The sequence below is a fragment of the Arachis ipaensis genome, chromosome B04, assembly GCF_000816755.2.
Source record: "Arachis ipaensis cultivar K30076 chromosome B04, Araip1.1, whole genome shotgun sequence".
NCBI classification, from domain to species: domain Eukaryota; kingdom Viridiplantae; phylum Streptophyta; class Magnoliopsida; order Fabales; family Fabaceae; genus Arachis; species Arachis ipaensis.
Genome location: NC_029788.2, coordinates 120,005,635 through 120,016,568, shown reverse-complemented (window position 1 = coordinate 120,016,568; position 10,934 = coordinate 120,005,635). Strand labels below are relative to the sequence as shown.

The following is a 10,934-nucleotide window of genomic DNA, read 5'->3' as shown; positions in this document are numbered from 1 at the left end:
ACAGAAGTTGCTAGTGGAGAGGATCTTCTCCTTGGTGATAATTTTGAAGGCCTTTTTATTCCATGATCCTAGATAGAAATTATTTACGTTACACATAAATGATGATTCACTTGAATCATAAAAAATTTAAGAAATGTAAATAGGGAGTTACCTTTTGAGAATCTTCTACATCAGAAGCAGTTGGCTGAGATATATCTATCTCTACAGGTTGTGCATCAGAAGTGGCTTGGCCAATCTCAGTAGACTGCATAAGAGAATTATCTTCTCCATCACGTTGGTTACCATCATGTTGAGGCTGCTGAAGTTGCTGCTCAGATGCAGGGGCACCTCCTTCATTTTTCTTCTTCTTATTAGCCTCAGCAGCAGCAGCAGCAACTGCAGCAGCTGCAGCAACATCACAAGCTCTCTTCTTCTTACAACCTCTCTTTGTATGTCCTTTATCACCACAGAAACTGCAAGTAAAGGGGCCCAACTGCCTCTTTAGATGAACATTATCTCCGTTGTTATTCTGAGGCTTGGGATCAGCTTTATACTTTTTAGATCCTCCACCACCCTTCTCATCAGCATCCATCCGTCTTTTCATCTGTAGTTTTCCAGGTTTTCTCTTTATTTTTGGTGCATGTGGCCTGTTACATTCTTCTGCATGCTCCCATAATGGTTGTCTAGGAATTGGATTAATATGATAATTATATGTTTCCCTGTATGACTCTATTGTTAGCAAGCGGTGACAAAAGTCTTCTGGTGGCTTGTTAACCCGAGACAGTGCAGCACATGCATGCACACAAGGAATACCTGCATACAAACAATAGCCACAACAACCATGGGTTTTAGTCATATACCATTAGTCAGATTATTACTATAGCACAAAAACAATTATTATAGCAATTCACCAAACCTGTAAGCATCCAAAATTGGCAAGTGCATAGTCTTTTTCCTAAGTCCACCACATGATTAGTTGGGTGTCCATGCACCTCAAACTTTTCATATCCGTTGTCCCATGTCCAAATAGGCTTCCAATTCTTAGATTCTTTTCTAACTTTCTCCAATCGACTCTTTATAACCGGTGTGAGCACTCCATTGTGATTGTTTAGTTTCACCTTGTTCTTGGCTATGGTCCGCATTACGAACATTCGAACCTCCTCCAACAATGTTATAATGGGCTTGGCTCTTGCATCCTTGATCTTTGCATTGAACACCTCGCACGCGTTATTACAAATACTATCCAACTTCGGCTTATGGCTGAATGCGCTTCTAGTCCATGCATTTCTTTGCCATTTATCTAAATATGCCCATGCATCTTCATTCAGTCTTTTTATCTTATCCATTCCATCCCTGAACTCTTGATGAGTTGTTGCCCTTGCACATTCCCACAAAAGCCCCCTTAGTTGTAAATCCTTCCAACTCTTGTTAAAGTTTCTCCACAAATGCCAGACACAAAAACGATGGTGCACATTGGGCATCACCTCTTGCACTGCTGATATTAGTCCCTGCCAATCATGGTCGATCACCATAACAGTCCCTAACATAATAATACCCTCCCCATAATAGTCCTTCACATTTAACACGAGTACACATAATAGTCCCTGACGTTTAATTCGATAGCCCATGGTAACTATGTACAATGGTAAAACAACACAGATAGTAACTATCACATGTTAACAGCAACAATAGGCGCACTAACCATGCCAATCAACATTTCAGTCAAATAAACATGCAATCAGAATGAAACCTTTCTGCACTAATATAGCAAACTACTATCAAGTTATAAGTTCAACAATTCAGTCAAATAACTTGCAAACTAGATGAAGCATTTCTGCACTAATATAGCAAACATACTATCAAGTTATAAGTTCATTAATTCAGTCAAATAACTTGCAAACTAAATGAAACCTTTCTACACTAATATAGCAAACTACTATCAAGTTATAAGTTCAACAATTCAGTCAAATAACTTGCAAACTAAATGAAACCTTTCTACACTAATATAGCAAACTACTATCAAGTTATAAGTTCAACAATTCAGTCAAATAACTTGCAAACTAAATGTTCCTTTTCATCACCATACACTACACTTCTAGCATCCATCAAAGCCCTTGAGATTGAATTTTTGTTTGGTGTCAAATCAAAACGTGTTCTGAAATAGGTTGTAGCTTCGCAGTGTCTGAAGTTGGGATATTTTCTGACCTTCTTCACAAGCTTGCTGCAGACCCAATTCCTATTAGCAGCCCTATTTTTGTCTTCCCTGGGACATGTGTGGTCGTCATTAAAGGTTTTGATCTGCCAACAAGTGTCCTCATGGTCCCTTGATGCATAAACCACCCAAGGGCACTCCTTAACCTTACAAACTGCCCTGCACCTTATATTATCGTTCTTCGCCAGGCGTATGCGCCTACCCTCTTGAATTGTATACTCCCTAACAGCTTCTCTAAAGTCCCACTTTGTGCCAAATTTCATACCCACCTCAAGATGCAATTCACCAAATCTTGCACCCTCCCTAAACACTGGACATGCGTCATCAGAATCGTTGTCTTCTTCTAGTTCATCTTCCGAATTTGGAGGAGTCTTCATCTCCTCTGAGTGCCATGAATTGGCACCATCCGAGTCAGCTCCAGGATCTAGACTATATTCTACACCTTCAGCAAAACTACCAATAAAACCAAGATCCACTTCTTCATCGCTAACTTCTTGCACAAATGCATCATCCTCGACCAGAATCTTCTCCTTTCCTTTAGCTAGAGGACCAACATTTGTCAATATCTTCTCATTATGGTTCTTGTTCACCCTATTCCTACTCTCATTGTTGACATTCTTCACCCCAGTATCTGAATTAGAAGAGCTGTCTTCATCAAGAGTTGGCTTAAAAAGGCTATCTTCTGCGCTCTCATAAGAGTCAGAAGACACCTCGAAAGGAATCTCATTATTAAAAACTTTGCTTTGGAATCCTCTGGCAGCAGATCTTGTACAAGGTCTCCTAGATATACTATTTTTGTTGGGCTGCTTGGACTTGTTGGTTTTATCTGTTTTGGTGTTTTGGGTGGTCTTGATGGGCTTTGTGGGCTGGATGCTACCAGTGAGTTTGTTTGGCTTGGCTCCACTGACCTTGTTAATGGGTTTTTTGGTCTGATTTTGATTTTTTGAAACTGTTGATGGTGGTTGTGTACCTTTGGTGTTTGAGGCAACTTTGGTGTTTCCCTCTAAAACCTTTGGCAATGATGCTCCATGCTCGAAATATACATCAATAACTCCGTTATTGATCTTAGCACACTTCACCATCTCTCTTATCTCCTTGTCATTATTCAAGCTTCTTAGTCCATTCTCCAAACCTTTCCTAGGAACTTGCCACCAGCATTGCTTTATCTCATCATAACCAAGCTTTTTATGGTAGTTCCTTAGATAGAAGACGTCTAATGTATCCACATCTAGGTCACCTAAACAAGCCTTATTATCCGGATAATATATCATTGTTCCTTCTTGATCTTCTTTAAAATCACCTCCGTGATGAAACATAATATCCAACATCTCTTCCATCTGAAAAAAAAATTCAAAATCCATAACTTGACAATCAAGATAAACACAAATAGATTTTTCTGTCCTATTTACACTAACTATTCAATAAAAAAAATACATATACACAAATAGATTTTAGTGTCTTATTTACATAATTATAAGTTTTTTTTTTCCAAAAATACACAAAAATTAGCTATACAAATATATTTGTATGTATGTGTATATACACGTTTGTATGTGTGTTATCATACATATATTTATTATATATTTTACATTTTAATATGTATTATATATAAATTAAATAATTGAATGACAAATTAAGTAATTGAATAACAAAGTTCAGTTTTATGTGCTGTACCCTGTATGCGTCTGTTTCAATTTTTGTGACAATAAATCATATTCTAAATTGAAACAATATGTTTTGAAACAATAAATCATATTCTAAAGTTCAGTTTGCATTTTGCCCTCTGATAACTGGCAAGTTGGCAATCCTATAATAAGTATGCAACAAATATAATATTAACTCGTAGCTAGACATGGAATTTTTATTTGAATATGTATGTTTCAAGTTCTATATCATCACATCTTCTACAAACTTAATAAAGAGTATACTTTTCTAGTAATATGTTGCTATTTATTTTCAATCTTCTAATAAAATTAAAATGGCTTAAGTTAAATAGACCCTTTAAAAATTTTCATCATTATACATAAGAACTGATAAGAGTTTTATCAAATAGATATTAGACATCAACAGATAAGAGTTTTATCAAACAAAACACTCATGACCATGAAATAGAGCATTATTTTCAAACAGAGCATGACCATAATCAAACAGAGTTTCTCATGAAACCCCAACCTAATCAAACCTTAGAACCATAGTAGCAGAAAAAAAAAAACCAAAATTCCAACCACACTCACAACACAAGCATATACAAAAATCATCATGCATTGCAAAAAAGAATAAAAAAAATTACCTTTACAAATGGCAGAACCTCTTGTTTCTGACACAGGTGGAAACAAACGATGAAGTGAAACTTGATTTTGATGTCTTCTGACTGCAACAATTTCAACCTCACCAAAGGAACCCTAAGAAAGTAAAAGAGCATTATTTTCAAACAGAGCATGACCATAATCAAACAGATCATCTCATGAAACCCCAACCTAATCAAACCCTAGAACCATAGTAACGGAACAAAAAAAAACCATCATTCCAACCACACTAACAACACAAGCATATACAAAAATCATCATGCATTGCAAAACAAGAATAAAAAAAATTACCTTTACAAATGGCAGAACCTCTTGTTTCTGACGCAGGAGGAAACGAATGATGAAGTAAAACTTGATTTTGATATCTTCTGACTGTAAGAATTTCAATCTCACCAAAGGAACCCTAACGTAGTGGCATTCATGAAGAGAGGAGGAAGAAGAAGAAGAAAAGAAAAAGACAGAGAGTGGAAGTGGAGAAGACAAGTGAAGAGATGGTGTGTTTATGATGAAGGGCGTTTCATATTTTCTTTTGGGCCAAACGACAACGTTTTTGTCAAATTGGGGCGCCAACCCAAAACGCCAACGTTTTGGCTTAATCCAACGTGGCAACTTCGTGACACATCAGATCGTCGGTGATGACTCATCACCGGAAAACTGTCCAGGGACTATTATGGTGCCCGGAGCGGTATCTGGAGGATTATAATGGTGCAATTGGGATCTCAGGGATCACATTGGGTAACGACCCGAATCTCAGGGACTATTATGGGGATTTACTCCATCATATCTAGACTTTTTTATTATACAATATCTAAATTGAACTTCACCATTTTCATGCTACGCAGACAACTGTCACAATTACTAACATAATAACTAACAACAAACAGAATGCCACTTTTAGAGCCCTAACTTCGGATTTTAAGCTTCCAATCTTTCTGATGAATTTTATTATCCATTCCTTTATTTCAAATCCAGGATCAGCTCTACCAATTATTTTTTTTTCATGCTGAACTTTGTCAGCCCGCATAAAAAAACCACACCACCTCTTGCTAACACTCTGCAACCACATTTCATGGCCATGGAGAAGAAATGTTATATATTGAAAGAGCAACGAAATTAGCTACATACATTAACAAAAATCACTGGTTGACCTCTCTGAATTTGCATCTATTCTTGACTATTTGAGGACGGATCGGCTGCCACACCCACACCTCTCTAGAAGCCGTTCGTAAATGCTTTTGGTGGTTCTCCTCTCACAGCTTCTCTCAGAGCGTCGGTTGTTGGAGCTACCAACAATGCTGTTGCCTCCACCCATTATCACTTTTTCAAAACACGCCTAACAACGACAGAAAAGAAGAAGGATAGTGACTTCTAATGGTAGACGCAACTTTCTGGAGTTCAAATTGGGATTAGAGCTATAAACTACTATAAGAACTAAATTGAGTTAAATAGTTATAATAATTTTGTAATATAGTTATGGATTGTCCCGCGTAACCTCTGTCCAACTACGTCATCATTCTGTTCACGAATATTAGTCAGAATATACCTCAAAGACGATCAAAAGTCAATATTGTTAAGACCAAAAATAAAGTTGAGGCAATTACAAATTAAAAAATAAGATTAAACCTCAACTACAAATTTAGTTCAAGAACCAATTTAAGATTTAACTCATCGAATAATTCATAAGTTATTATGATTTAAATTCTAAAGAAGAAACAACATATATCCACTGTGATTCGTATTATATTTTTTCATAATAATTAGAATATAATAGTTATTCTAAATTTCCTAGTTATACAATCATTTCATTCAGTGGGATTTATATTTAAGCTTTTGTGTTTGACAATGTCCGGAAACTCTTGAGTCTTGAGTAGTGGTCTTCTGTAGGCTGTAGCATTTTATTTTATTTTCCTGTTTCATCTGCTTGGGGATGCAGATGCCTAACTGTTAGTGAGAAATCTTGTTACAGATCCAAAGGAGATGAAAAATTCTAAGAATAAAAAGAAAAACCGAAGAAGAAAAGAGCAACAGACGAGCTCTTCTTTGAAGGAAGCTTCTGAACTGAACAATAAGGTAGTCATAATATCTAATATCAAATTTGGCTTCAAGTTAAATTTGAAAAAACAAGTTCAGTTATTTACTATATATGTTCCAAGTGTTTATTGCTTTTTACTTCTAATAGGAGATAAATGGTCATAATATCAGACCCCAAATTGATGGAGCTAATGGAGTTTCCGAGGCCTCTCAGTCTGATACAGAAGACAGCACTTTTGTTCCTAGAGAGTTTGATGATGGAGATATAGACGAGGAGATCGATCCTGCATTACAGGAAAAACTTGACAGGTGGAGCTAGACCATATTCTAAGTGCAGTGTTTACACTTCATGCTAAAATTTGAAGTTGTATTTTTCTTTTTGTGGATGACAATCATTATCTTTAGCATAGTTGCAGTGGCAGATCACTTGCACTATTATCTTTATTCTATCATATGGAGAGGACATAGCATCAGAATGATTGATGAGCTCTTTCTTTCAACAAATTGTATTTCTTGAATCATGTATTGCTGGTTGCATGTGAAATGACGTGCTCACATTCGTGTATATATGAGAGAGAGGGCAATGTGACAATATCCAAATTGATTTCATTGTGTTTGGGATTGGCAAGTGACAAATGTTTATTTTATATTTGTTCCTATGTTGGAGAATTTTTAGTAATCTTTGTATCCCTAGCAATCTAGCAATAGGTTTTTCTTGATCTTGTATGTTTAATCTTCGCGGAGGCGCCGCTTGCTACCACCGCGTCGTTCATCTTCCGCGGTCTTGGTTCTGGTGCGGGCTTTCTTGCAGCTGCTCCGCCTCTGACCACAGCGTCCGTAAACCTGCAAGGCGGCTTTGGTGTCGGTTCCCGATCCAATAGATCTGTGTCATCCACCTTCCCCTTCGAGACGGCGCCGTCCTCGGCGCCACTGCTGGCCATGCTTAGCCTGCCACCGCTGCTCCGAGCGGTTCTGTGGACGTCGTCGTCCTCCGCAACGGGTGCTGTTTCCCACCACGTACGATCGCTGGCGTTCAGAGGTCGCGGTCCAGCATTCAGGGAGGTCGTTTCTTGAATCTGAAGCTCCCTTTGCAGATCTGGAACTGCTGTTGTTGATGCTGAAAACTGTTGATGAGGTATTGAATCAGATAGTTGAATTCTTGAGGATGTAATATCTGTATCCGCAGTCTGTAATTTCGCTTGATCTTGAGTTTCGATTGATGATTCTGCTTCTGAATTTCTGATTTCGTGTTCTGTCGATGGTTTTTCTGTGGTGTCTACGATGGAATTCTGGATTTGAATTTTTGCTTGAAACGCTGATTCTGGACTTTGATACAGTGATTGATAATTTTGGCTTTGAAATTTCTGAAAATGGATTGCTCCAGCGTTCTTCATAATACTTTGCCAAATAAAAAGCATCACGAATAGTTTTAGGATCATCAAAGATAATTTCTCTATGGATATAAGTTTCCAATCCATTGAGAAATGTCTTCAATATTTCAGCATCATTCAAATTTACTCTTTGAACATAACACAAAAAGGCAGTAAAATATTCAGCTACACTTCCAATTTGCTCCATTGGAGGTGAGATCGCCAAACCACCATGAAAATGGAAAAATGGTGGTCAATGAAAGCACCAATGTAAGGGGTATGATGTAGGAATAGAGAAGAATTAATCAATAAGAGGGAGTTTAGAGAGAATTAAGAGGGAGAGAGATAATTCCATAAAAAGAATTCCAGAAAAAGAACTATATTCATTACTCAATTCATGATTTTCTATTATATTTCTGCAATATCTATTTATAGTAAATCAATTACTAATGAAACTATCCTAATTGGGCCTTGGCCTATATTTTACTCATTACACAATAATCATGAAATTCTTGTTAAACTCCTTCTGTGTTGTCCTTCCCTGCCACTTTGGATAAAAGAAGGCATGGGTTTGATATGAAGAAATGTCTGCATGATGTTCATATTGATGTACTCTTGTGATTTGATATGCCAAAATCTTAAGTAGACTCTGTAGTTGTTGGAGTAATTTTTTTTCTTCACATAAGTAATGATTTAAAACTCATTCCATATAAGATGAGATTGAAGAGAAGAGTGTAATTCATGGGTCTGGATTGATCATTTGGAAGATGGTTTTTCCTTTTGCTACCCATTTGGTTCATAATTGCATGTGATATTTGGTTATATTGATAATTTTTTCCTTTTTCTTCTAAATAATCAATATTTACAACTTGAGTAAGACTACTTCATTAAGGGTGACTTGGGATCTTGGAAGAAATAGAGGAAGAAAATGACTTAAATGAGTAAAACAAGGGACATGAGCCAAGCTTACATTAATGATATTTCATCACAGAATACACTTGGAAAATGAAATTTATCCAACTTCAATTTCAATTTTAGTTATAAGTAACATAACCATAATCTTTCATCTTCATACAACAGTTTTCATTTTCGTTTTCTTTTTCTTTTTCTTTTTTCTCTTGTCACCATCCTCTGCCGGGCCACTTCATTGAGAGTTGACTGTGATGTCTCTTGCCTTATTGCCATTTGCTTGACAAAGACATCATTTTTTGGCCACACCCTCATATAAGCAAACTTCCAGAAGATAATTACAAAAGAACACTATGTTCCCTAAGGTAAAAAACAATTGCCAAAGAGGAAGCTCTTAAATCTTCTTACTTCTTATCTCATACCATCTCCTATTTAAGAAAAAAAATAAAATAAAAAATCTAATCTAACAAAAGTAATAGTATCTTAAAGTCTTAGCTGTTGATATAACTATAAATACATGCTAATAACATGATTAAACTAACACCTATGCTACACTATACTACTATACCTATTATCACTTCGTTCATTGTTGAGACTCTTGGTTATGAGGGCAAGGCATTTCTGGTTCCCCTCTTGTCCATAAAAGATTGAGTTCACCTCTCTTCTTTCCCAATGACAAAAATGTGCCTGCATTTGAAGAAAACCAAGGTTTTAAAAACAATACAAGTTTTTGTAAATTACGATGACAACTCGTAGTAAGAAACATGCATAAAGTTTAACATTAGTTCTCGAAGGTGCCTTCGGCAGCCACCCGAACATGTTGAAATAACAATTGTACTAACCAAGAGTAAACGGGACGATATAAAGCAATGCTGGTTGACCATGCCCATCCATCAAGTTCAAAGCAACATATGTAATAAGAAGACTTGCAGATCAAAGTTCAAGGGAATGATGTAAAGACACCAAGCAAACAGTGATCTCAATTCTCATCTACATCCTAATTCTGGTCCAAAAGTGAGCCGACTCAATTTTGTAACAAAGTAAATAAAGTCCAAAAGTTTTTATGAAAAATTACCCTTTGACACATCCTACCAACTAAAGTCATACCAAGAATCAAACATAGAAATAGCATACCTAAACCGTAAGCACTCATTGCCCTAAGCATCTTGTAGTTTTAGTTTAAAAGATTTCTAACTAACTCGCATACTCTTTCACCTAAATTAGATACAATTCATCTCATTCTCAATTCAAAATCTAACTAACCGTAGAATAAGAAAGGACTCTTTAAATTTTCACTCTCATTGTTTTTTAGATACGAGTTATACATTTCATTCAATATCCTCAAGGATCCTTACAGCTGAGCCAGTTGCAATCAACAAAATCTGATAACTGATTGTTTCTCCTCCCGCACTTGTCAGAGATTTTGCGGCAAGGTCTGCTTTCACTATTTCTGTTCTAAGAATCAACTAGAATGAGACCGCGCAATGCGGCGCGGAGAGGTAGATTATTTATACTATATAGTATATTTTAATAAATGTTATATTAAAAATATTTTAAAGAACATATTATAAATAGATTTTGAATTTATTTATTTTTAAAAAAGACATAGGTTATTTATATTAGAGTTATACAAAACTGCTTTTTTTTTCTCGATTTGCATTCATGGCTACACTTTGTCTTTTCTTGCGATTTTTTTGTTTGTAAATAATGAAAAAAAATAAATGAATGAGAATGAAAAACATATAAAAATGTTATATTAAATTTAAGGAATTTTTGATAATTAGTATAAGAGATTAAAAAATGAAGAGTAGTAAGAGTCATAATATGTATAAGTTGTAGAATTTGAATATTTGTAACTGAAATTTTTTATAATAATTATTATTATGACACTTTTAATGTATGCTTATTGCATTTAATTAGTACTTGATGTTTCAATTGAATAATAATAGATAAGAGTTTTTTGTTTTAATTTTTTAAAAACGTTTTACTAAATAGTGATTGGTTGATTGGTTGATTTTCATCTTTTACCAAGTCATTAGAATTGCTGATGTGGCATCATTAGTAAAGAAATGATGACTTAAACTCATTGTGAAGAGAGTTAGTATCAGCTTTTATATATTATATATA

At 35.6% G+C, this 10,934-nt stretch overlaps 3 protein-coding genes and 1 long non-coding RNA gene across 4 annotated transcripts in view; 1 reads left to right on the top strand and 3 right to left on the bottom strand.

Moving 5' to 3' along the window:
* Window positions 1–1,607, bottom strand: part of LOC107637101 — a 2,749-nt gene extending 1,142 nt beyond the window's left edge. The window contains exons 1-3 of the mRNA XM_016340549.2: window positions 896–1,607; window positions 152–792; window positions 3–68 (exon numbers count right to left, since the gene is read on the bottom strand). Coding sequence (XP_016196035.2) covers window positions 3–68; window positions 152–792; window positions 896–1,607 — 1,419 coding nt within the window. The remainder of the gene's footprint in view (window positions 1–2; window positions 69–151; window positions 793–895) is intronic.
* LOC110271596 lies at window positions 2,020–5,330 on the bottom strand. Its single transcript, XM_021122593.1, has 4 exons — window positions 5,301–5,330; window positions 4,789–4,869; window positions 4,482–4,679; window positions 2,020–3,528 (listed from the first exon to the last, which is right to left on the bottom strand). The coding sequence occupies exons 1-4, from the start codon at window positions 5,328–5,330 to the stop codon at window positions 2,020–2,022; spliced, it is 1,818 nt and encodes a 605-aa protein (XP_020978252.1).
* LOC110271271 (SKP1-like protein 21) lies at window positions 6,288–7,171 on the top strand. The gene is made up of 2 exons (XM_021121823.1): window positions 6,288–6,567; window positions 6,677–7,171. Exons 1-2 carry the CDS (start codon window positions 6,475–6,477, stop codon window positions 6,845–6,847), a joined length of 264 nt encoding a protein of 87 aa, XP_020977482.1. The 5' UTR covers window positions 6,288–6,474; the 3' UTR covers window positions 6,848–7,171.
* Window positions 9,343–9,757, bottom strand: LOC110271273. The gene is made up of 2 exons (XR_002361827.1): window positions 9,650–9,757; window positions 9,343–9,494 (listed from the first exon to the last, which is right to left on the bottom strand). It is a non-coding gene; the product is annotated as an uncharacterized LOC110271273 (long non-coding RNA).